Raw genomic sequence first — 27,401 nt, 5'->3', positions numbered from 1 at the left:
CCGGGTACAGGGACAGGTATGTTTGGAGGATCAGGCTGTAGTTGGTGAACTTGGTGTTTCAGATTGGAGGGACATTCGTTGTGAAGTGGGGGTGGGAGGGAAGATGAGGACATGTGCTGAACTCATACTATTACTAGTCGTGCCTGTCCTAGGGACATGGTGGGGGGACATCCCCCTCATGGGGCTCCCTATCCTCTGAGCTCTCCTCTGTCACTGTGATGTGATGCACACACATCTCTTTGTAGGTCTCCCTGTAGAGAAAAACAATTTTTAGACCCTGAGTTAGGAGGTGTGGGTTTATTGAACCAAGAGGATTCCTAAGAACTTTTAGGTTCTTGTGCCCATCCATGGTTCCCCAGAAGCAGCCCTAAGCAGAGGATTTTGGTAGAAGGAAGACGAAGCCCTAAGCAGAGGATTTTGGTAGAAGGAAGACGAAGGGTCTATGATAGGATGTCATCTTTGAGCTGAAGGCATGATCTGTGCTGGGATGGTTATGAATGACTCACTGGTGAAGCAGATCCTGCATCTTAATTGTATATTTAGGTCTGTGACTTTGAGCCTGTTTGTAGGGTGTCAGGAAAGCTTCTGCTGGAGCCAAGGAAGCCCGGGAACCCAAAATAGGAATAATGACAGCTGCAGCCACCATTGAGTGAGCACCTAGCACATGCCAGGCCCTTTGTACACATCATCTCATTTAATTCTCACAACAGTCCTCTAAGTTCAGGTAATAGTATGATCCCCCCACTTTACCAATAAAAAGCTGAGCCTGAAGATGTCAAATAATTTACCTAAGATCACACTGAGTGAAGCTGGAGATAAGTTCAAGGTCAGTTCTGCCCCACGTACAGGAAGCTGGTATGAATGAAATGACCGGATATAAAACCCCTGATAATAGTTTCTTTCCATCCTCAGGTTAACATCCTTTGCTGAATAAATGATACCTGAATTAGACTAAACTAATTATATGTGTCCTGCAGGGACACTTGCAATTTCTCAACCACGGAGTGGGAAGTGGAGAAAAGAGATGACATTTTATTGAGCATCAAGCACAGTGTAGACGTTTTATGTATGCAGTTTTGGTTCAGCCCTAAAGCAAGCCTGTGAGGTCCAGGGTGTTATCCTCTTGTACAGCTGACAGCTTCAAGCCCTTGCTATGATCACACAGCTATTAAGTTCACAGAGCCGAATCTGAACCCACTGCAGGCTGGATCCAAACCCTCTCCTTTCCACTGCACCACGCTGTCTCTTCTTAGTGTCTCACCAACCAAGTATGCAAGAGAGGAGGCAGTAAGGCACAGCCCTTCAGGGTGTTTATTTGAAAAACATGTTAGAAACCTCAGGCAGCTCTGGGAGACATAGGGACAGAGTTAAGGTAACCTGTCTATCTGGTTGGACAGTCACTGATGAAACAGGCACATTCCTGCTATGCCCCTTGTTACCCACTTCCACCCCTCTCCGCCCCCGACAGCTGCCTACGCAGGCAGGTCTTTGCTGTGGCCCAGAGCAGCCACCCCCGGCCCTCTTAGAGCAGCACGCAATACTGCACTAGATAACCTATGAGGTCAAGCTCAGTGCTGATCACATGGTAAAGGGTAAGAGAGTGGACACTGGGGCCAGACTGCCTGGATTTGAATCCCAGCTCAAGGTTAATAACTGGAGGTGAGTTTCTTAACCTTTCTCTGCCTCAGCTTCCTCATCTGTAAAACTGGGGTTATAATAACTCACAGGGCTGTTTGGTAGGGTTCCTGAAAACCTGAAAAGCTTTCAGAACAGTTAATTCCCCAAAATAAAAATGAGAATGTCTCTGCTTGAAATGGATTAAGAAAAGATAAATATTTGAAAAGCTTTTGGAACACTGCCTGGCAGGTATGGTGCTAAGCATTCAATCAATGCTGTCGTTGTTGTTATTGTTTTTTTTATTCAGACAGCCAGACTGAGGACCAGCTAAATGTAGTAACCCGTCCAATGAGACACACATAGCAAAGCCCCTGCCTCTTAATCTAGTGCGCTTGTGCATACTTGCCTACATGCTGTAACAGTGAGGTCATTGATTTAAAATCCATCAGTTCTTTGAAAGTAGTGTGAGCTGTTCCCCCATTTCAAGCTGAAAATAGTCACTTTATTAATTCATCTTTTAGAAAGAAAGAGTCTTTTATGAAAACAAATAAGCTGTTATCAGTAAGACTAGAATTGACAGGAACCAGCTCAGTCCTTCCACTGGGCTCCAAGAGAGATTATCAGACTCTGTAAGTGATAATAACTGCTGGCTGTTAAAACCAATTTAGTTGCATAACTGTCTGGGGGTATTTCAGAAAAGTGTCTAATTTCTGTTGCAATCCTAAAATGAAAAGATAAAGAAAAGCATAAACACTTGCATGGCTGTAGTATAATTATACATATCCCACATACAAAAAAACCAGCTGGTCATTGGGAGATGGCCAATCTGGAATATCTTTACAGAAGAGCAGTTTTATGATAGAGGTTTGGATACCTTATGAGGTAAGGAAGAGATCAGAGCACTGACAGTGGTGGTACTTAGGGCTCCTTAAAAAAAAATCTGTGCATATAGATAATTAATTAGTATAGTTTCCAACCGTGGGAACATTCACGCAGCCCTCCTGTGTCTCTAATGCTGCAGACTCAAGGAGGAGATCTGGGTCCCCCCCCAGGCAGTTTGTGGGTAATCAGACAGTGGTGGCTCTCCATGGTGACAGTGACAGTGACCGAATGAGGGAGGGGAGCAGAGGAGGGGCTCCTAACTCACTTAGGGACAGCAAGGAAAACTTCTTGGAGGAGTTGATGCTTGAGGACAGACTTTAAGGATGAGATCGTTTTTATGAGTTAAATAAATTGGGGAAAAGATCTTCCAGATAACAAAGGGGGCAGAGGAGGAGAAGATAAGAAGGTTAGTCTTGTTCTGGGAGCTGCAAGACTCGTAGTGCTCAGTTAGTCAAAAAAAGTGCATTTGTGAAGAAATGCACTTGTAATAATGATAGCTGACATTTGAGTTTTGTGTATTCTTAGCACTTTCATTATGTGGTTCATTTAATCCTCGTATATGTCACATTAGGTAGAGACATTTCTTATCCCCATTTTCAAATGGAGAAACTGAGGCACAGAGTTCAGTAACTTTCCCCAGTTCTCACTGTTAGGGAGAAAGCCAGGATGGAAACCCGGGCAGCCCTCTAGAGTCCCTGCCTCTGTGTGAGCTCACAGGGAAAGCATCTCTTTGCTTTGGAGCTCCCTAGTAACTACCCCAGATATCAACTAGACTTTACCGACTCCCAACCAAGATGAGATCAGCTTTAACCCGTAATTCCATGACTTGTGGGGATGCCTTCCTGGTAATTTCTATGAAATAACAGAGGCTTGCGTTTTGTTTTGTTTTGTTTCCTGTGGGTTCACACTCTCTGTGCAGTGTTTCTGAGCTCGCTCTTTGTCTCTATCCTTTTTGGGTGATGGCTGACTGGTGGGCACAGCCCTTTCTTAATTTATAGCTGTCCTTCCCTCCCCTCAAACTGTGCATGAATTGACTTAAGATTTGGGGGGCTGCTGTGACCAGTGGGTGCTATGGTTTGTTGATTGTAACATGGAATACCCTCCCCCATCCCCTGCTTACAAACAAGACCAGGTGTGGACTGGGAAATGCTGTGTTCTGGACTTAAAGGACAGGCTGACTATAGAGGGAAGGCCAGGAGGAGTCCAGCCCCTGTGGCTTGGATCCCAGCCTTTCCCAGTCATGGCTGTGAGGGCTGAGGAATAAGGAGAGGAAGGGCCAGTGAAGGGAATGTGCTGAGATGCAATTAAGTGCCATTCTGGTACCTCAGAAAACAAGAACTCAATGAAGAAATAGCATAAACTTTGGGCTACTTTTTTGCTAAGCTTGCATGTAATCATATACATTTGAGTTGCATTCCTAAACTATTATACTTCCATTACTTTTATACAACTGTTATCTAAAACTTGGTTATGGTTTTAACTACATTAGTCTACATTGCATCCCTTTTGTATTACATGTTTACTAGTTATAACTGTATTTAAGAGTTGTCTATGGCTTCTATTCCTGCATTACTGCTCTACCTATATGACTTTGATCACTTAACCATTTCTGATCTCAGTTTCATTTGCAAAATGAAGATTATAGTGTTCTTTAAGGTACCATCACAAGGATTAAATACATAAAATGTGCATGGCACAGTGTCTGAAATGCAGTCAGGGCTCAATACAAATTAGCAAATATTATTTCCTCCGTTAACCAAAGGTTGACTGTAGTTTGGTATGGCTGATACATGGGAGGTAGGATATAGTCATGGAGAGGATGGAACTGTGGGTGGGGAAGTAAGCAGTCACCAGATTAAAAGGAGTTTGTGTGTTTTTACCGAAAGGATGGGTTTTATACCACAGCCCAGTTTCTCAAGCCATCCCTTATGGGAGTGTGATCTATCTATAGGGATGACCGTATGGCCCAATATGCTCTCCAAAATGGCAATATTGTTTCATTTCTTGTTTAATTTTAAAAATAAATAGGAGTTTCATGTTCTAGTCTGTAACATGCTCAGTGGTAGGGAGGCAGCCTTCAAAGAGTAATTCTTAGTTGAATGAATGATTATAAAATGATGGCATCTGGAAGCCAATCTACTCTAGAAAAAAAAAATTTTTCCAAACAATTGAACAAACATCTTGAGATGTCTCAATTTCAATATCATGGTATCTAAGATGAGAATGCTTCTGAAACCGAATGTATATCAATGGTTAAAACACTGTAACTTCTGTAATACTTTTCTTAGGGGTTTTAAAAATATCCTGGGTTTTGGAAAATATTCTTACACAAAGAATCAAAAAGAGGATGGAATAGGCTTGTGTTCTGTTAATACTGAAACTCCAGTCAAGCTGTAACGGATTAAAAGCCTGTTGGAACTGGGATTTGTCCTATAGCCTTCACAGCTGAATATGATAGATTAGTGATCAAGTCCAGGAAACTCTTATCTTCACCCCAGTTCTGAAGTTGGAGCCAAACATTCACTGCTCAGAGATAAACATCCCTGCTACCTTTATGCTGTTAGCAGGTTTCCTCTGGACAGGAAGTGGGGGAAAGATGACAGAAGAGGATGGGGTCAGAGCTTTATTCCTAGGAGAGTCGAGAGAACTGAGGTGGTCTGTCTTGCTCTAGGGCCAGCCTTGCTTCGGGAGGTCTCTAAAAGTTTCCTGTTAAAAAAAAAATCCTACTCTCTTACCAAGGAATATTTCAATATATTTTAGAGAAAAACCTACCCATATGCATTTCTTCCATAGTGTCAGCATTTTGTTAAAGTGAACAAAAGTGTTAAAAAAAAAAACAACCCTCAAACCCACAAACCAATATGCAGAAACTGGCAAGTGAAACACAGACAACAGGAATTTGAAAGTCAAACCAGAACAAGTCTTTGAAGAGTCCAGGACAGGAGGCATGGAAGCTATTTGGTAATTTACAAAGTATCATCCTCATGTTTATTGTGTAATACCCACAGGCCATACTTTACAGTTTATATTCTATAAATGAGAGCCTTAAACAAGAATTGTGCTTGAAGATGATGAGATCTTAGGTGGCATTTCACTGAGCTTCCTAAAACATGATTCACATAGAGATAGTTAGTCATAAGGCGTCATACTTCCTATTTATGCTTAGTTTATTTCATAGCTTGTAGCAGTTATAATAGATCATACTTGGAATTGAATGATAACCGAAAAATATTATTCTACTATTAAAGCTGAAAGTTTAGCATAAGAAAGCATAAGGCTGTTACCCCAAATTAGGATTTATTTTAGCATCTGACATGGACCCCAAAAACGACACATCAAAAATAGAAATATATCTAGGTATATAATCAAAGAATATGTAACATCTCAGTATTTACTAGTATAACTTATCTAAAACTGTATTTTATTACTGTTTTCAGAAAGTTTAATCTTTTCCTAGGTAACTGGCAAACTTTAAAGAACATACTATTTTAAAAGCCTGATAACCAGTTTTCAATTTACTTAGCAGATAAAATGCCATTTTTCCTTTGTGATCTCCCAACTGGCCACAAACTACATAAGGTACTCAACACACATACATTTTTATTAATTTCATTTCTGTCATAACTTAAGTGAGAAATTTAACAGGCAGGTGAATAAGCTTTATGTTGAGAAGGATTAAGTGATCTTGGTGATCACGTTGCTCCGGGTAGAAACATGGCTTTGCTGCTGAATGTCAGGTAGAACATACGGTACGTAGATAATACTGGAAACCTTGCTACTCTTTCCCTGTATTTCTGCCCCAAACTCCAAGGGGCATAAAGAAAAGAAAAAAGGTAAAGGGAGGAAAAGACCCTTTGGTGACTCAGCTGGCTGGCTGATCGACCCGCACAGAGCCTTCCGAGCAGGCGCTAGGAGAGCTTGCTGCACCCACGAATGCTGCTAAGGCCTTAAAAGGGTACAACAGGGTAAACAGGGTGCACCAGAGGCCGGCAGACTTTTTCTGTAAAGGGAACAGACAGTAAATATCTCGTGTTTGTCGCAACTACTCAACTCTGCTACTGCAGCATGAGATCACCACGGACTATGCTTGGCCGGGTGAGCGTGGCTGTGTTCAAGTAATACTTTATTTACAGACACTGACGTTTAAAGTTCACATAATTTTTACATCATTAAATATTACTGTCATTCTGATCCCCTAACCATTAAAAAATGAGAAAACCATTCTCAGCTCTTTGAACCGTGCAGACAGGCTGTGGCAGACAGGCCTGTGAGGTGTGATGTCTGACCCCTGGCCTGCATTCCTGGTCACCGACACTTCAGGCCGCTGCACTCAGACTTACCCCTGGGCCTCCCCAATCCTACTGTTGCAGGAGCTTCTTTCTCTCCGTTCTGCCATTGTCGCTGGGGCTGCAGGGACATTAAAAGTGACCGATACAAAAAGATAAAGGTCCTTTTACTCTCTTTTATCCTATCTGGAAGACTTTTTTCAGGTTTAGTTCTTATCTAAGGGGGCATTACAATTAGATGATAAAACTAGATAGGTTGAAACCTATTTTCTAATGCTTTTCTTTCTAAGAAGTTTATGTTTTAAGGCCCTTTATGATTATTCAGTAAAAGAACCCTAGAAATTTAATTTAAGGAACTGTACACTTTCATTTTTAATAAACCACATGGCAAAACAATACTTTAATAAATGTATAGGAAATTACAATTTGAAAATTGCAAATACAGTACATATATATATATATACTATACTTTGATCTTAAATTACATGGACAAACTCCAGCTTCAAAATCTTTCTAAAATCAATCATATGCAAAATACCTGGTTTCTGAAGGTGTATATGGAAAAGTATATACAATTTCTTAAACTGTGATATGGCTTACTGATTAACATATACTTATTTAGAGAAACATAAGCTTTCCAAATATACATTATCTTTAGGTGCAAAGCTGACATACTGGCACATTTCAATTTTGTGTTGCAGTTATTTCAGAATATACTTAATTGCAATATTCAAATGAACACTGTCATGGGTTAAACTGGGAAAACCTCCATAAATGTTTTCCAATCTTACCAAAATTCGGAAAATGTTTGTTGGTCCTCACAGTACCACTGAGGAACAGGTTAAACCTTTTAGAAGTGAGAATTCAATGGCAGACTGGCCTCCATGTGTAACCAAGCTGCACACACACAATTCATTCAACACTGAGGAACTCCACAGCAATTCTCTTCAATTTGCCTGCTACCAACATCACAAGCAATACCCCTGACTGGCGATCTGTAAAATAAATCTGAAGCCCTGTGAGCTGTGATTCACAGGACATGTTTGCAGCCAGGGTTTGTGAACAATATTTTGGTTAGAAAGACGATGTCTCTCAGTCTGGCACTCAGGGTTGCTTCCCCTCAACACAGCACATAGTGAGTGTCACTATTCATTTGTGACTAATACCCAGCCGCTCATGAGCGAAGCTCGGCTCAGAGACAAACTGAACCAAACGAACCAATCTTGTCTCTAGGAACACATTCTGTAACTTGAAGTTTACTATATGTAAGCTAGAGTGAGTCAACAGCAAAAGTGCCTAAGACCTTATTCCAAAGGGGCTCAAATTCTGTAAGAACGCCTTATTTGTTATGGTGAACCAATTAATATAAACACATAGGAAGAAAATAAATTTAGCTAATTGTGCTTGTTTCAGAAGTGAATGCTCATCTCTTCTAAAGTAGTGAGAATATTCTGTTGTTTGAGAAACACAACCTGGGGTCTTATGAGCAGTGATTTTCGTGTGTGGTTGTATGGTGTGTCTACTTCCACCACACTTATTCTAGAAGGTCCAGCATGCAGAGAACTCTGGATCAGGAAAATCAGCTGTTAAAAAAAAAAAAAGGTCCTTCCCCACCCAGAAATACATTTGTAAGTGGTGCTTTGTCTCTGAAAGATAGTTTTTCTTCACGTTAAAATGAAAGGGAAGCTCACGTATCTGATCCTGCCTGTGTCTATTCTGGGAAAATTCTACTGGAGAGAAATACTCTCAGTGAGCACACCTGGATTCAAGAGACAGGACCACAACACTGAGATTCCTATGAGCAGGAAACTTAGTTATAGAGACTAGGAACAAAGCACTCAAAGCTGAAAAGAAAACAGTAAAGTAAGAAATCTAGTGATTTGGCAAACAGCACTGACGGGAGCTGCAAGTTGTGAAAATCTAGGTTCACATTACACAAGGCATAGCTAATGGAAAAATGTATGTAGGAATTACAATTGCTCTGGGTTCTGCATTTCAAAGCCCTCTGAAATATGCCTTATTCAACTACATTCCCCACATTATATTTCTAAGGCAGCATGGTCCTTCACGAAACAATAGGTCTCTTCCCTAAAATAAATCAAAATTCTGCATCTGGCTAGAGTTGTAAAACACAGGTTATGTACACAAGTAACTCTGATTATTTGCAAATGTTAACTGAAATACATCACACTGAAGAACTGCCCAGATTTTATGCTGTGATCTGTTTTCCCTGTGCAAAATTAACAATGCTAGGTGTTTATACAAACTCAGCCACTGCCTTTCCCAGGACAATGGAGAGCCCTTTCTCTGAGAGCTGGCTGAGGAGTGTAACTCAGGGCTGTGGCTCAGTGGGTAAATGACAGACCAGCTGTGTAGTCCCTAGTTGTATCTGCTAAGTTCACATCCTTCTCTGTGGGTCTTGTCAAGTTACAAAAAGTTAAATCAGTCCCCAAATCTTACTGAACCAGTAAAGTACCAGTACAAAATCTGTAAGTCCTTGCTACAAAATGCAAAGCACAGGAAACTCCATGTGTACCTCACTTAACGCAGAACACTGTAAGATTTACAAAAGTTTTCAGTGTTTCTGCATTTTACAAAGGGATCCTTTCAGTCCTCAAATGCGTTTTAGACTGTTTCATCAAACAACTTTCCAAGGAATGGGTAGATACGAAAAGTCAGATGTATCTATTTAAGATAAAGGAAAGTTTACAAAAAACAACCTTTGCAGATAGGAGGAACAACTGCAAATATGAGAGAACCCACTAGCATATAAGGCATATTCTTTTCCTTTCTCTCGCTAAGTACTCAAAGCCCACAAATGCCCAGATGCCCATGGAAACGTCTCTTACTTATTCTTACTTGCCTTCTGTATTTTAATTTTATATTTATTTTGATTTTAACAGTTTATATGCTACTGAAATTTTAGAAAAATTCAAATCATTTAAAATCGATTCACAGTAAGAATCCTAAAAAGTGAATTTTCAATTCAATTCAATAAGCACTGGGTTTTATTGGGAATCATTAATCCTCATCAACCCTTACATTGGGTACTATCAACTCTTAACAATTTTTCAGGTAAATCTAGGTTTTATCTTAGGTTATTTGTAGTGAGGTACTTGGTAGAAAGATGAGATCTGTTTCCTGTTCTCCACTGACATGAGATTTCTTCGGTGTGCCCATCTAGGATTTCAGTTCACAGCTTGCCTGGTACATTGCTACTCTACTCTGATTCTGAGGAATCAAAGAACCATACCTATTCTTGGTATAAGAAACTGTTCCTCTTGAAAATGGATTTCTAATGTGCGTAAAGGTAATCACAAAACCAACTGCTGCAAAATTAAACATGAATATTCACACCTGCCTCTTTAACACAACTGTTACCAATTAGTTGCATTTGGTTTGAAAACTTCTATGCTTAGCCTCCCTACAACACAGATTTAACGTCCATCCCAATTCCCCTGCTTTAAAAACACACACAAAGTCAAAAACCCTTGAGAATTTTGTTTTCCCAGAGTAATATCTTCCTCCAATCCCTCTGGGCATTTCTGCTATGGTATTATTATTGGAAAAACTGCAAAATTATATCGTAGGGTTTTTGGAGTCCATGGAGAATCCCTAACCCATACGACCCAGCCAAAGTTCTCCCTGGAGGAATGTGGTTAATCTACACGTGAGAGGTAGAGGGCAAGCCGAACCTCAGCTTTCCAGAGTTTTACCCTGAACGGGCACACACAGGTTAACTGGTATGGAAGCAAGAAGCAAGGTAGCAAGCAAACCTTCTGTACAAAAGGGAAGGGAGTTCTTAAAAGGACAGAGGATCATTGTCTACCTCTTGCAATTTCTTGCTGTTCTTAAAGATAATTCCATGAACAATAGAAGTGACTTCAGGAAGACTTAAGTCTGAAACACCACACCCCATCCTCATGCTTATATTTTGTTTTAAATTATCACATATAATAATTTGAGTTTATGATTAACTTCTGCTATTCAGAATAATACTGATAATATTCCCTAAATAATTTAATGTCAGTGACCACAATATGTAAAGATTTGATGCTGATAAGATTACAAATAATCAAAATCATTTGAGATTCAAAACCCTGTAACATCTGGAAAAAGCAGATTACAAATTATAACAATACCATTAAGACTTATTTGTGAAATAAATCATTCTGAAACTCTAGGAATACATGCTTATTCCACTTTCTGGATAATTAGTAGTGCTTTCTGAAATCTGTTGAGAAATAATTTTGGTAAAAAGAGAGCTTGGGTGTCAAATTCCAGTAGCTGGGTGTGATGATTACATAATAAAAAAAAACCCCGCAGTTTTCCAGCACTGGCTTGATATAAAATGGTCCTTAAAAAGGATTTTTAAATGCAAATACTGAATTCTTGATGCTTCCTTTAAGACAGGTACTGTCATAATCAATGAAGTACAGTCTTGGATTGTCTTCTGTGAGGTATCTATAAGTCATGTCTCATTCTGTAAACAGCATTTTAGAAACATCTTCATCTGAAAATCATAGAGAAGTCTCATTTTACCATTAAACAGAAACTGGCACCGTCAGGCTGGAGTGACTGTTCTGAGAGACCGGCTTGATATGGACACAGCTGTCAGGGATTCCATTTCTCACCGAGGTGTGCATTTATTGCTCTTACGTCTGTGACTGCAGGATAAATAAGGCAGTAGTCCCCAACACATATAAAATTAGGGACTGGATCTCTGACAGTTCGCACAAGTTCTGTCCACTTCTTGCCTGTAACTCTGAAGCTGAATAGTACATTTATACATGCCGAATGTGTTCAATAATAAATGCTTTGCTTTGGACTGTACTTCCTCCCATTTAGATGAACTTCCAGGAACTGCAATGTCAAGAAAATATCATTACTCTTCATTGTACACAGTTCCACGTTAGTGAACAAGACAAAGGGCAAAAACCACCTTACTATACTGTGAATATATTTTTATTAATTTGACTTCTACCCTCTTGAAGCTATTCTGTTAGAGAAGTACATCAGTTTACAAAGCCAGAATGACTCCTCCTTATTCCAATCTCTCCAGACCACTCTTGGGGAGAGAAAGAATACTAGACATCAATCCCAAGTCTTTCATCTTTTGCACTTAAAAAAAATGCCTGTACTATTTTGATTAAAAATAAAAGCATCAATCTGTGAAATGATTTAAAGAAATAAAAGTGAGAGTCTAGCTTTTCTTATGTAGAAAAATCATGATAATAAATACACTTAATGCCTTTCATCTAAAGGCAAAATCAATTTGTAGTATCTCATCCCAAAGAGGTAGGTAATTATTGATCTGTTATTAATATATTGACCTGCAACTCACCTTTTGAAGAGCCTCACCCTTCCCTTAAAACAAATATTTCCAGCAGAAAAGTCATCCTACTTAATTATAAGCACACATGTTTAATTCCAAAGCTAGAAGTCCACCAACCCCAGCATTTACCGTCAGCAACATACTTAGCTGTATGTGTACTATGGCAGTAGGTTTTCCTGAAGTGAGAGACCAGATATTTAAATCCTCCACTGAATATACATCTTCTATTTTCATCAAGGCTTCTCTGATATAGTCTACATTCAAATGGCTTGGTACACCTATTTAGAATGTATCATTTGTAAGTAAAGGTTATTTTGAGAAAAAAGTTAGACAGTACATTAAAAAAAATCCACATGGCTTTACCAAACTCAATTTAAATTAACACTTCAATAATACTTTAAGATAAACCATGCACATGTATAGCAGGATATACATATAAGAGGTTAATAAGTACTTCTAAAATGTTCATTCACTCTAAAAAGGATTATCAATCAACCCAGAATACTTCATATAATAAAAAGCTAAGATAGACAAAAAAAGAAAGGAACATGCAATGATGATAAACCTACTATCGAGAAATCATAGTTAAATGCTTATACTTAATATCAGTAAGGCAGGGTTGTTGAAACTATGACAGAGTAGCAAGCTGAATGGGAATTACGGACTTAATAAACTACTAAACATAGCTGCATTAAGAATCAAAAGACTTGTCCTGGTCCACAGTTTATTAGCTGCATGACCCTAATCAAGATATGTTACCCCTCTGAGCCTCAATTTTCTTATTGGTAAATGGGGATAATAATGTCTGCCTCATGCATACTTTTCTTGGCTATTGTAAGGATCAAATGGATGACAGATGGAAGAGTGCATCAACTCTTACATGTTCTCTGCATGTAAAGTGGTGTTATTACAGCCTAGTAAGTATCAGTAAAAAAAAAGAAAGACATGGCTCCTACCCTCAAGCATCCCCTCCAGTCCCAATCTGATTTAGGGAAGTAATAACCCACAATGGGGATATTAGCGAGATCTTACCTTCTAGTATTATAACTACTGTGTCCCATATGATGCGAAATGTTGTAAAAGCCACAAGTAATGAAAATACGTATGTACAGATGGGATCAGCAATCTTGTATTCTGGCTGAAAGGTGATAGATCAAAATTGTGTGATTAAATACAGACAGACAAAAACCGGTCTGTAAAGCTAAGTAAGGCATACTCTGTGCCCTGTTCTTTAGCAGAACTGGAGCATATCTCTAAAACTTGGATAGCTGCAATTGAGAAATGTCTTCACTCTTTCCTAGACTGTTTAAATGCCTTTCTTTGTGAAACCTATTTCCAAAAGTTTAGTCATTTGTTCTACTGTTTTCCTCTGTGCTTTCTCTTAATCTTCCACCCAGAACCACAGAATATCAGAGCAGGAAGGAGTTTTAGCCAGCCAGCCATCTATGTGGCCTAAGCCTCTCATGTTAAAGAGGAGGGAACTCAAGTTTAGAGTTGAGAGACTTGCTCAAGGTCAAAGCATCAACAGCAGGACCAAGACTAGAACCCGTATCTCTGCATTTCCACTCCAGTGCACAATCCAGTATCTAGCTGTTCAGTGACAAGGCTTAAAATTGGGTTCTTCAGTAAAGGCATCACCAAAGCCAACTGATAAGTTACCCCGTGAGGTGATACTACTGTGTTTAGTGCTAACAAAAGAGCAATACTGATGGCTCAGGTGGCTCAGGTGAGCTTGCATGATGCAAAATGCATAGGACTGGCATTGGTATCAGTATACTGATCCGAGACAACCACCTTTAGTTTTACTGTTGAAATTAAACATGTGTTTTAAAATAGAAAAATCAGCAATCACAGTACCTTGAATCGTATGATGTATGCAGCTATTAGCACACCAACGCTCTGCACCAAATCCCCCAAGGCATGTACAAAGGCAGCTCTCACCGCCAGGCTATCCTGCCCGTGGTTGCGTCTACATCCAGAACTGGTGGAAGGAGAATTTGAAGGCAGGGAGTGGGAATGGGTGTGATGGTGACCAGACTGGTTCAACAGAAACCCCATTCTGTTAAAAATAAAAGGAAAGATTATTATTCTTCCTAATATTATTGATAAAAATATGTGTCACTAATCAGACGCTAAAAGAGGCAACATGAGACTCAGTCATTGTGTAAATATTTGAGCACCTGTTATGTATCAGGTACTGTTCTAGGTGTTGGGGTCAATACAGTGAGTAAGACAGACATATCCCTAGCCCTGTGGAACGTATGTTCTAGAGAGAGGGCAGAGAGTTAACAAATAAATACATAATGTAATGGCAGGCAGTGTGAATGCTTTGAAGAAAAGTAAAGCATTGCAAGGGGATGGACAGTGATGGGGAAAGTGGTCAGAGGAGGCCTCTCGCAGATTCTGTCTGAGCAGAGACTTGAGTGAAGTCAGGAAGCAAGCGGTGGTGGAAGAGTGTTCTAGGCAGAAGGAAAACCAGGGCAAAGGCCCTAAGATGAAAATATGCTCTATGTGCTTAAAAAGAGCAAGACAGCTACTGTGGCTGGAATAAAGTGGCAAGAGTGCTAGGAGATGAGCTGAGAGGTACGCAGGAGCTTACCAAAAAGGCTATGGTAAGAGCTTTTGATTTTACTCTAAGTACAAACACAAGACCCTAGCGCTGGGATTGGAAACCACGGTCTTTAGACCATATTTGGCCCACTGCCTGTTTTTGTAAATAAAAAAATCTCATTAAAATAAAAATATTATAAAAGTTAAAAAAAACTTTGTGCTACTTGTTAATCAAACTTCAGCACACCTGAGTAAACCAGCAAGGAACTTCTAATTCCAATAGTGTTTTATTAACATTCATAAGAAAAATTCATGTACTACATAACTTAAAAATATACTAAAATATCATTGCATGTTACCGAATGCATATATAATAGTCTCTAAGTCCACAGTACTTGGAAGTATTAATGTGAAAACAATATAGAGTATATGACACTACAGTGGTGGACACATGTCATTATAAATTTGTCAAAACTTATAGGATGAGTTTAACACCAAGAATGACCGTATGTGAACTAGGGACTCTGTGCGTGATACTGACGCGTCAATGTAGGTGCATCACTCGTAACAACTGTACCACCTGATGGGGGATGCGGTGAATGGAGAGCCTCTGCACGTGTGGGGCCGGGGACATGTGGGAAATCTGTGTACCTTCTGCTCAGTTTTACAGTGAACCTAAAACTGCTATTAAAAAAAATGAAGCCTATTAAATTTTTTTTTTTAAATAGAACTTACATGACGTTAACTGCAACTCCAACAGCTGCGGTAATGAGCATTATATCTCCATTTATTTCATATTTCATATGGATAGTTCTTTGGACAGCTTCATACAGGAGGAATCCCATAAGTATGTACACAAGCAGCACACTAATCATAGCTGACAAAACCTCTGGAGGGAAAAATATAAAAAGTAAATATATTTGCAGCATGGTTATTATACTTCATACATACTAAATATTGTACAATCTCTTATTTATATATTCTTTTCTCTATAGAGATAAAAGCACTATATTATTTTTGTCATGTTATTTTTCTTACTTAAAAAGTATCTAATAGTTTGATTCAGATCCTCCACTAATTCACTTCCACATTTCCCACCCACCTCTCATTTCTTAAGGATCAAATTATGTATATTTACAGACTAAACACATGGTAAAAAAAAAAATGAAAAAACTGAGGAAAAATTTGTAACACACATAACCACAGACTAATTTCCCAAGAGATGAGGACACTTACAAGTTAGTAACAAAGTGAACAACCTATGAGAAAAATGGGTAAAGGACACAAATATTAGTACACAGAAAATAAACAGAAATGGCCAATTTATCAAAATCAATTATAATACAAGGAATGCAGATAGGTATAAGATTCCTTTCTATCCCTTACTAAATTGGCAAAGATCAAAGAGTTTGACAATAGCTTGAGTTAGCAAGGATATACTGGTGGAAGTATCAAGTAGTACTATCTTGAGAGCAGTCAGTAAAACTAATCAAAATTTAAAATGCACATATTCCTTAATTCTAGAAATCTAGCCAATAGAAATGCATCCATATGTATGCAAAGATATCTATAAGGTTTTTCCACTGTAGCTTTGTCTATAGTATCAAAAAATTTTTAAACTTCATTTATTTTACAATATCATATTTTTAAAACTGAAGTATAGTTGATGTACAATATTATATGTTACAGCTACACAATATAGTGATCCACAATTTCTAAAGGTTATACTCTACTTATAATTATTATAAAATACTGGCTATATTCCCCACGTTGTACAATGCGTCCTTGTAGCTTATTTTATACCTGATAGTTTGTACCTCTTAATCCTCCACCCCCATCTTGCCCCTCCCCTTTCCCTCTCCCCAATGGTAACCACTAGCTCCTTCTCTACATCTGTGAGTCTGCTTCTTTTCTGTTATAGTCACTAGCTTGTTGTAATTTTTTTAGATTCCACATGTGATATTTTACAGTATTTGTCTTTCTCTGTCTGACTTATTTCACTTAGCATAATGCCCTCCAAGTAAGGACCATTTATTCTAATTGGCCTGCCTCCTCACCATTTCTCTCCATGTCTTTTCCATTTCTGTTTTCTCATTTAGTCATTTATTCATTCAGCAAATATTTGTTGAGCTCCTGCTATATGTCTAAGTGTGATATTAGCCACTGGAGACATAACGTGAATAAAACACCTAATCCCTGCCCTCTCAGAGTTTGTAGTTTAGTGGGAAATAGCAGTTACAATACAGTGTGAAAGTGCTTTGAGTGAAGGAAGTACATGAGGGCACTGTGAGAATACAGCATCAAAGATTTAAGGTGACATCTTAAATGTCCACCAGTGAGGAACCTAATGGATAAATCATGGTATAGACATGTAACAGGATACTATACAGCCATTTACATTTTTAAAAAAAGGAAAAAATCATTCAAATTGATAATCACAAAAAAGACAAAATGTCCACTGACAGATGATTAGATAAGGAAGATGTGTGTGTGTGTGTGTGTGTGTGTGTATAAAGGAATTCTACTTAGCCATAAACAAGAATGAAATAATGCCATTTGCAGCAACATAGATGGACCTAGAGATTATCGTACTAAGTGAAGTTAAGTCAGAGAAAGACAAATATCATATGGTATCACTTATCTGTGGAATCTAAAAAATGATACAAATGAACTTATTTATAAAATAGAAACAGACTCACAGGCGTAGAAAACTTATGATTACCAAAAGGCAAGAGGGGAGGGATAATTTAGGAGTTTGGCATTAGCAGGTACAAACTACTACATATAAAAGAGATAAACAACAAGGTCCTACTGTATAGCACAGGGAACTATATCCAATATCTTATAATAACCTATAATGAAAAAATTAAAAAAGAATACATAAATGTATAACTGAATCACTATGCTGCATATCAGAAACTAACACAACACTGTAAATCAACTATTCTTCAATTTAAAAGAATTTAATTAAAATTTTTAAAATTAAATTTTAAAAGGAAAATAAAAGACAAACTATTACAACTGGGAAATGAGACTAAGAGCGTGGGGAATTTATTTTCCACTTTATTCTTTTTGGTAACATTTGAGATGTTTTAAGTTTTTACCACAAAAACATGTACCTTTAGACTAAACAGAAACAAACACATTTTTTAAGGCATGTAAGTATTCATAAATACACTTTGACCCAGCAATTCCTCTTCCAGGAATGATATACATACTCATGCCAATTGAGCTGCATATGTGCAAAAAAGAGATATGTTGTGAAGCTCTTCATAAAGCATTGTACATAACAGCAAACAATCGAAAACAAAGTGTTTAGTAGGGGCCTTATAATATGGAATACTATGCAGCTATAAAAAAGCATAAGGCTATGTTCTGATAGGAATCTCTAAAATACAGTATTATGTGAAAAAAGAAAAGTACACAATAGTATATATGGTATGTTAGCATTTGTGTGAAAAGAAAAAAGAGAATATATAAATAATGATCTGCACCTGCAAACTCTAGAAGAATATACAAAATACTGATTTAAAAAGTGATTATGGGGAGAATGGGTGGCTAAGAGACAGGGATGATTTTGCACCATATATGCTTTTATATGTGAGTAGAAATAATTTTATATCCTTTCAAAATAACCAAAAATAGGACAATGTAAAGTACATTTTAAAATAATTAACTAACATTATTATATAAAACTAGTGTTGACACTCAAAACAATAAAAGCAAGAAAAAGATAAATTTTTTTCCTTTAGAGAAACTGGATTTAACCCTGTTAAGTGCTACAAGTTAAAACAATCTGGAAAATTATTATCTGGGTCAACTCATTGCTCGAAGGTTTCAGGCTAAGTGTATTGGACTTTGATACAGTTTTATTCCAGCTCATAAATTACAACACAGAAAAATTTTCTGGCAGTAATAAGCTGTTTCCCGAAGACATCCCATTAATGCAGCCAAGACTTGAATAAAATTCTGTGCATCTACAGAATAGATGTTGGAATAAGACAAAAAAATACAACTCCTATTCAAAACTATGATTCACCTATTCCTGACATACCAATTACCACACTTTGAAGAAGACAGGCCTGAAGAAGGTAGAGAAAAGACCAAGTGAAATATACAAAGCTCTGGAGAGACTACCATATCAAGTCCACACTCTAAGTCCCTTGAGGATATGACCAAGTTACAATTCATGTCACATTTACTGTAGCACTCAGTAGAAAGGCTGGCAGGTAGCATGTACTCATACATTTATGGATCAATCTGTAGAATGAAGTTAGCATGAGAAAGGGAAGATGAAAGCCTATTTATTACAGGTAAGAAGGTTAAGCTAAATATGAATAGCAGGTTATTTACTAAATCTAAAAAAAATCAATAAATAAATAGTTAAAAGAAAAGAATTAAGTCAAATGTAAGACAGAAAACACATGGAATTTCTTGCCTTAAGTTATAACTGCTGATGGCAAAAGACATATATAAATAAAGAATAATTAAAACATTTAAAACTAAAATCTCGTGTACTAATGGTAGATTCCTTTTACTCACAAAGAGAACTTTAATTCTCTCTAAAATTAGTGTTTAAAAAATATTAATCCTTCTCAAACTCTTCTATAAAAAAAAAAAGAGAACTTTAACCACGTGTTAAGGTTGAAGCTAGCTAGCAAATAGGTCTCCATAGTTTTGAAGGAGCCTTAATCGAATTTTTAATATGAAATTATAAAACAGTACAGTTTATAAAGATTCACAGCTAGGGTAAGTATAGCTAAGTGGTAGAGCACATGCTTAGCATGCATGAGGTCCTGGGTTCATTCCCCAGTATCTTAACAACAACAAAAAAGATTCACAGCTATACAATTTAATGACACAGAGATGTGATTGCTTACGAAAGTCTAAAACCAATAATTAAAAATTCCTTCAAAATCTTATATAATTAGGTTAACCATACTTTCCAGTTTTCCCAGACAGTTCCATTTTATGCCTGTTATCCTCGAATAATTATTGAAAGTGCCCCATTTCACTCTCAAAAGTGTCCTGGTTTAGGTAAGTTACACTGTTACCCTAGTGGGTCTGCCAGACAAAATACTGGAAGCCCAGTTAAATTTGCATTTCAGATGAACAACAAATAATTTTTCATTTATACTTATGTATGTCCCATGCAATATTTCAGACATGCTGGCATCCTGTGTGCATGCACGTGTGTGTGTTTGAGAGAGAGAGAGAGAGAGAAGAGAATGTGTGTCTGAAATCTGGCAACCCCCACATCCCAGTGATAATTTTCCTAAACACTGAAAATTATCTTTTTATGATCTCTCATATAAGGCAAAAACCACATTCAAAATAAAGTAAAATGAAAATCAAAGTAAAGCATAAACAAAGTTCTTTGACAAGGCAGATTCCCACGGTTAGAAGGCCCTAGGCTCCTGCGGCTGAAAACTCAGTTTTCCAAGACACAGTTTTCACCTACATGAGTAGCACAAAAGGGATCCTAATGCCTGCCCATAGTTAAGAGTAACTGAATTCAGCTGATTCCTAGAAATTCCCAAAATGACATATTAGGATACTGCTATCAAAGATATACCTTATTTAGCAATTAATAGGAATAGTTCCCTTGGTGAAAAGCAAAGACATTTCATCTATTATTTTTTTTTCTCTAATCACCTGTCAAGATGTCTTCTAGACAGAATACTGATAAATGCAAAGGAAAAAAAAGAAACAAAATTTTAAGTAGACTTTTAAGGCTGAGATTTACAGTGGAGAAGTATAAGGCACAGTAATATTGTATAGCTAAAAATCCTAACTAGTCATGTGATCATTCTGATAAAATGAACAAAAAGTTCTTTCATTGTGAATAAATTAAACTTTGATGAAATACCATGAATAGGACTAAGCAGTGTTTAAAATTCTTTTCATAGTATTTTTAACATGATGGAATGCAGATAAATATAGGCAAGATTTTTTTCCCCCCACAACGTTTAAGAGAGAAGGAAGCTTTCAGTCAACAACCGAATTATGACTTGCTCCAATCTTCTCATTATGCCCTGCTTCCCAGGGTTGGTATCCGGTCACGAAACATACAATAAAGTTTTTCAAGACAAAAGGAGTGTGTAACGTGGATTTTTCATTTTCTAAAAGAGACTCAGGAACTTTCACAATTGAAACCCTAGATTTCTGTGAAAGTTACTACTCCATACACTTTAGATAAACTTGACTAAGTGGAAATTTAGCATAAATGAAAAACTCTTAAAAGAGATTTTTATGGAAATTCTAGAAAACCATTTTAATAGTAGTTCTAACATATTTTGCTACTTTATCCTACACACAAAAATTTATCTCTCTCCACCTGGCTGAACTCTAACATTGGAGGATGGAGTGAAATGAATGATTATGTGTTTTTTATTATTACATCAGTTGGGTCTTTTCATTCAGCTTAAATATAAACAAATATTTATAGTCAATGAGCCAATTAAGATCAAAATATGCCCTGAATTTCACATACAGAGAATAAACAGTTTTGATTTGAATGGCTAATAAATAGAGCAAAAATTAAATGGGTTAAAACACAGATGATTATCAAGTTTTGATAGTACTATAAAATATGAAAAATGTTTACTGTACATTTTAACACATCTGTACATTGCCAAAACTGGAGGTTTTCAAGGTTCATGTGAAAAACACTGAGCCCTTCACTGTCATTCTCTGTCGTTCTCCACCATAGAACCTTATTCTTTTTCTTCTTAGCAGTTAATATGATTTATGACTATGTTGTGTTTGTGAACATGTTTACTGCCTGCCTCCCCACCCTATACTATTACTCAGTCATTCAGTAGGTAACTATTGAGCACCTATTTGGTGAATGAGTAACAATCCACTTTAGCTATGTAAACCACACTCAGCCCAAGCATATTTACTGTTTTATGAGTGCTGTCTAGCTGTACTGGCCTATCATAACTGTTATCTTTGCTAACTGTAATGCCAATAATGTGTATTTCCCTTAAATTATGTAACACTTGTCTTTCTATTGCCTCAAGGAACTTACACAGCAAACATCTGAAGTTCAGGCTATTTCTTTTTTCCACATTCTTCTGATAGCAGACAGGAAGGAAAAGGGAAAATCGGTGGGCTGTGCTGGATTTGCCTGGGACTTCCCAACTAGTACTTGTGTTTCAACTCATTCACAGACAACTCTGCTGTGCTCAGGATAAAGACATCATACAGGATTTCAGTGGCCCGCTGTTGCCACCAGAATGCCAAGCTAAACTGCAAAGTTTGTCTTCAGATCCTCTCACCTCCTGCTCTAAATTACCTCCTATTTCCTGCCTTCTTACCACTCCCTCCACCCCACACCCACGGTGCTCAGTGCTCTCAAGCTGACTTTGGCTATCCAATGTTGCCCATCTCACTGTTTTGCTCCTGCCTCGTTAAAACTCCCAATTCTAGCATGTGTCTATTCTTTTCCCACAGCTGTTCATGTGATATGAATTAATTCTAGGATGTGAATATAACTAATAGACATAACTCTTGTCAGGGGTGGGAGGAGGTAGTTAAAATGAATCACTTGGGAGAAGAGGATTTTTTTTTTGGCTGCTTGTATGGGGGAAGAGATTTTTTAGCTCAATATGTTCTGCTCCTTTAGTAGGTATCAGGGGGAAAATAACAAACTATGTAGAGTTAGTATTATAACCATTTAGCTGCCTCAGGACAACCATCCTCTACACGAGTCTGCCAAGGTGTCTGCTCTGGAGAACGACACACTGCTACAAAAGATTCCTGCCATTAACCTAGGATGATGACATGCACCACCAAAGTAAAATCTTGCTTTTTATTTCAAATACAGAAAACCCTGCTCACTACAGTCCCTTCACATGATCACTATCTTTACCTAGTCCATGCAGACTTTTCAGCCCAAGAACTGGAAGAAAAGCTCTCTCTATATAAAGTCAATCACACTCATAATCCACAGAGAAGGATAATCATAGAAAGCAAGGGATTGGACTGTTCTCTTCAGAAAGCACGTCCCCTCTGTCTGAGAGACAGTGCTACTTCTCCTAAGGATTTGTGAGATTCTCCGACAGTGTGGTTTCATTAAGTTCCAAGTTTTATTAACTTCCAGAATAAGATGACATATCCACAGTCAAATAAATCCAGGCATTTAAAAATAACTCACATCTGGTTCCTACCCTGCTCTCCCTCTTCCCAAAAGAGCTGCCATTATAGTGCACTGTAACATAATAAAGGAAGAAAAGAAAAAAAAAAACCTCAGTGATTTTACACACTCTGTGAGTTCACATGGAAGAAAGGAAGGTACCAACAGAATGGAATTGGCTCCTGGGACAGCCAGTTGGGCTTACCCCACAAATCTAAAACTACCTTTTTCTCATCTTGACTTGAGTGATTTTTTGCTGAAATAAATTTTATTATATTGCCCAAAACATTACCAAATACCTGAGTTAAAAAGCACATCTTTAAAACTTGTTGTTTAATCATGAGGGTGAATCATCTTCCTTTTCTCCTACTACCTAGCTGAGAGAGTTTTGCTGAGAGAATGAGAATTCTGATAAGAGAAGGCAGGCAGTTTCAGAGCATGGAGCATTCTGAGAGACATGAGAAGTGTGGAATAGATGACACCTTAAAAGGGAAGGAAAAGAAGACAGAAACTAACTTTTACTGAGAATTTACTGTGTGCCAGCTACCATGTTAGGCACTTACACCACCTTACCTTATGTCTTTTTTTTACAATTCTGCAATACGAGTATTATCATCCCAATTTTATAGCAGAAACCCACACTTTCAATTATATCAGTCTCCAAAAGGTCATGTAGCTAGTAAAACTGCAGATCTCAGATTTGAACCGAAGACAAATTGACCATCAATTCTTAAAAAATGGTTAAGTACCAAAATAAAAAGGACCAGCCCCTGGCTGAGACAGGGAAGGAGAAATTCCTTTCTGACTGATTTCTTAATTAGTCAAAAGGACCTATAAGCCAGGCTGTACCACCCAGCTACATTATAGATCACACAAATTTTTATAGCTGTGAACATGACCAGTTTCAGAATTACAGGTAAATGTTTTCAAGTCTCAAATACTTTTGTCCCAAAATTTCAAAAATACTCCTAATCCCAGATTGGAAATTGGTTTAATTTACCCCAAACACAAATGATTTGAGGATTGTGAGCAATACTAAGTTATCTGTTTCATAGTTTTTATATCCTTATTTACTCAGCCTGAATATGCAACAATTCGATTAATAATCTCTTATACAGCACCGATTAGCGCCAGACCCATAGAGTTTAATATTATCCGTTCCTGTTCCTACTTGATTCATGGTCTCAAAGGAGACACTGTTTCATAAGAGTATCTATAAAAATATGATAAATGCTATTAGGCATGTATAGAGTGTTATGAGAAAACAAAAAGAAAATAAATTTAGGGAATGACACTACTACTATCTCACTATCACTCACAGACACACACCTCCAGTGTGCTGCCTTTGCATAGGAAAGTGTGGCAGGGAGCTGGCTGTGAACATATATGTATTTGTTTAAACTTTCAAAAGGAAATGCTGGCAGGATAGGCCAAAAACTAGTTAAAATGGTTGCTAATAAGGAGTGGGGTGGGAGGATGGGTTGGAGGGGACAGGATGAAAGCAAGGCTTCTCTGAATGAATCTTTTTTTTAGAAGATAATTTTTAACTTTTGTGACGTGTTTTACATATTTACAAAATAAATCAACAAAGTAAAAACCAACCCTTGTCCTACCACCCATGCCGTAAAACAAAAACGGAGGAGGAGGAGGAGGAGGAGGGGGAGGGAGAGGAGGAGGAGGAGGAGGGGGAGGAGGAGGAGGAACAAAGTTCAACAACACAGTAACAAACAAGAAGTTTCTTAGGGGGATTCCTTCTGCAATGTTCTTGAGGACTTGAATCCTCAAGTCTTGGTATTAGAGGTCATAAGAGGTACACTATCTAAATGTGTCCAATGTAAACATACCTTCCTCTACAGAATTTAGAGAGTACTCATGAAGCAGTGGTATTCTGTGGAACACAAGGACAGCCAGCGCTTTGGTTTATAGCTTTATTCAAGTCTACCTATCTTTGTTATTTGTTAATTTTTTATTTACTAATTTTTATTTTTTACTTTATTACCTTTTTTGTTGTGTTTTGGAGGGGTAATTTGTTTTCTTTCTTTACTTACTTTTTAATGGAGGTATTGAGGATTGAGCCCAGGATCTCATGCATGCTAAGCACCCACTCTCCCACTGAGTTATAATCTCTCCCCACTTTGTTGTCTTTTTAATCCTCCCCAAATTATCATAAATTTTTCTTCCTTTATTCCCACCATTACTAGAAAGAGCAGAATAAGTGAATAAGTTCTTACCTAGACATATCCTCATAAGATTTTGGAATACAAAGAAGAAAAAGAAGAACCTCAAAAGGCCCTTCTAGTGTGAGGGCATGACTCTCTCCTTAGCTCTGGAAAACACTTACCTGTTTGTATCTTAATTCTCTTCCTTTAATTTTTTAGATGAATTAAAATTCAAATAACATAAAATTCATCATTTTAACAATTCTGAAGTGGACAATTCAGTGGCTTTTAGTATATGCAAAGGCTGTGCAACATTCACCACTGTCTAATTCCAGAACATGCTCATCACCCCTCAAAAGAAACTCTTTACCCCTTCAGCAATCACTCCCTTTTATTTAAAAAAAAAAAACAAACTTTTTGTGGAGGGGGGATTAGGTTTGTTTATTTATTTAATGGAGGCACTGGGGATTGAACCCAGGACCTCATGTGTGTTAATGTGCACACACTACCACTGAACTATACCCTCCCCTTTTATTTTTTAAGTCTCTTTTTCTGAGATTCTTAATAGTACAACTTTGGACCTCCCAGATTGATCTTTTATAGTTTTAAACTTTTTATTGCTGTTTTTTATTTTTTTGTTTTATATTCTGGGAGACCTTCTTGATTATATTTTCTAGTCCTTTTACTGAAAACAAAATTTTTAAAATTTCAGTAATATTTCAACTTCAAAGAGCTTTTTCTGTACGTTTCTTTTCCAAAATGTTTTACTGCTTTATTATTCTGAGTTAATTAATAAGATAATTTTCTTCTTTTCTATAAGTTATCTCTCTTTCCAGAGGACAAATTTTTGTGAGTTTTTAAAAAAAACTTTCTTACTTTCATGCTGCTGGTTTTTTCTCACTTCCTGAAAAATCCTTGGTTATCCATTCATATTTAGGGTAGATGGATAGGGAAACTATCCTGCACAAAAAGGAAATGCTGGAAGGATAAGCCACAACTATTAAAAATGGTTACTGTAAGGGGTGTAGGGCAGGGCAGATTAAGACAAGTGTTATTACTTTAGTGTGAGTACATGGGGAACCAAACTCTAAGGCTGCAGAACCCTGAATTCTAGCACAAAAGAGATTTCTTTTGGAGCATCATCATTCACATTATAAGCCTCAGCTTTCTCCAAACATTTTGTTCAACTTCTTTCTAGAAGAACCATCTGGTGTTTTACATGGGAGAAAATGCAGACTACATGAGTGGAGGTGGAGGTGGAGGTGGGACGTAAGGGAGGGACATAGTGGACCCGTGGGAGCAGCTTCCCATTTAGTCATTCAGTTTATCTTGTTTTCAGCCCCCGTACTCATTTTTGTTCATGTCTGTCCCTGAGTCTTCTTTGGAGATCCGCTGGGCTGATCCATTCCTACCCCAGCATTCTCTGGGCTGCAGCTTTTTGGCTTCTTTCTTCCTTCAACCCACTCTCATCGACTTTCCAACTTCCAGAAATTTCTGGAAATTTCTTGTTTATTGGTGACCCAACCATGTGCTTCTCTTTGTTGTTTTGGTATTTGTGTTATCTCCCAACGGATGCTCGGATCCACTGATGCTGATCTCTGGTCCACCATCTTGAACTAGTACTTTTAAGGAGAGGGGAAAGTTTGACTTTCTACAGAAACTTGCAGAGATATAACAGCACCACTCAGTTCTATTTTCTACCATCTTTTCATAGTGCTTGTTATCTATGACTATCTAGGTAAACACTAAGTAGGTTAGTATTTAATAGAATTTTCATGATTACGAGTTCTTGCCATATGTAGAACTTTCTATGTTCTGTTATTGCATGTTTCTGGGGGAGAATTCCGTTGTTTTCATTAGAATTCCAAAGGGCTCTATAACCTAAAAGAGGTTAAGAACCATAGGACTAAATGAATGCACTCTCTCAAATAATGTTAGAAGGTAGAAATCCCCATCCCATGATGCTATGTTTGAGTTTTGATCTGAAATTTCAGGTGTTTAAATCACAAAAAAATTAATGTTTGAAAAAATTTTGAAGTTGCTAAAAAACCCCAAGGCAATCAGTAAACAAATGAATGTATAACGTGTCAGCCAGCAGTGGGGTCTCTTTCACAACACAACCAAATGCAATTTGCAATATGCAGTAACTTGACAAATACTAGAAAGACCTCACTCAGGGCTTCACTTCTCTTGTACAGCAACTGAGGGTGCTGAGGGGTGGGGACGTCAGAAAATTTCCCAAACTGATGACCTGGATAGCTACTTGGAATAAAGCTATTCAGGCACAATGTCAGGTTTTACACTAAAAGAGCCAGCTACTAAATTTTAGAAGACCTAGATGTTGAGTTAAGATTAGCCTAAAAAGTAACAAAGAAGGGGAAGAACTGATTGATATACAAGCCAAGAGTGTCAGTGTCTCTACAAAATAAAAC

The 27,401-nt window shown here is 37.6% G+C and overlaps 1 protein-coding gene across 2 annotated transcripts in view; it reads right to left on the bottom strand.

Annotated features, from left to right (window-relative positions):
• Nucleotides 1-7,149: 7,149 nt before the first annotated feature.
• The window catches only part of SLC30A4 (solute carrier family 30 member 4), a 30,578-nt gene continuing 10,326 nt past the window's right edge, over nucleotides 7,150-27,401 (bottom strand). The window contains exons 4-8 of one of the 2 annotated variants that reach the window (XM_031453130.2): nucleotides 15,406-15,559; nucleotides 13,978-14,179; nucleotides 13,153-13,258; nucleotides 12,264-12,398; nucleotides 7,150-11,648 (exon numbers count right to left, since the gene is read on the bottom strand). In XM_031453130.2, coding sequence (XP_031308990.1) covers nucleotides 11,494-11,648; nucleotides 12,264-12,398; nucleotides 13,153-13,258; nucleotides 13,978-14,179; nucleotides 15,406-15,559 — 752 coding nt within the window. In that variant the 3' untranslated portion in view covers nucleotides 7,150-11,493. Of the gene's footprint in view, nucleotides 11,649-12,263; nucleotides 12,399-13,152; nucleotides 13,259-13,977; nucleotides 14,180-15,405; nucleotides 15,560-24,475; nucleotides 26,592-27,401 lie in introns of those variants that run through there. The other variant, XM_031453131.2, reaches the window with a different exon arrangement.

Source organism: Camelus dromedarius, chromosome 5 (genome assembly GCF_036321535.1).
Source record: "Camelus dromedarius isolate mCamDro1 chromosome 5, mCamDro1.pat, whole genome shotgun sequence".
In the NCBI taxonomy this organism is placed as follows: domain Eukaryota; kingdom Metazoa; phylum Chordata; class Mammalia; order Artiodactyla; family Camelidae; genus Camelus; species Camelus dromedarius.
Note: the sequence above shows the minus strand (reverse complement) of the source record. Positions and strands in the feature narration are given on the sequence as shown.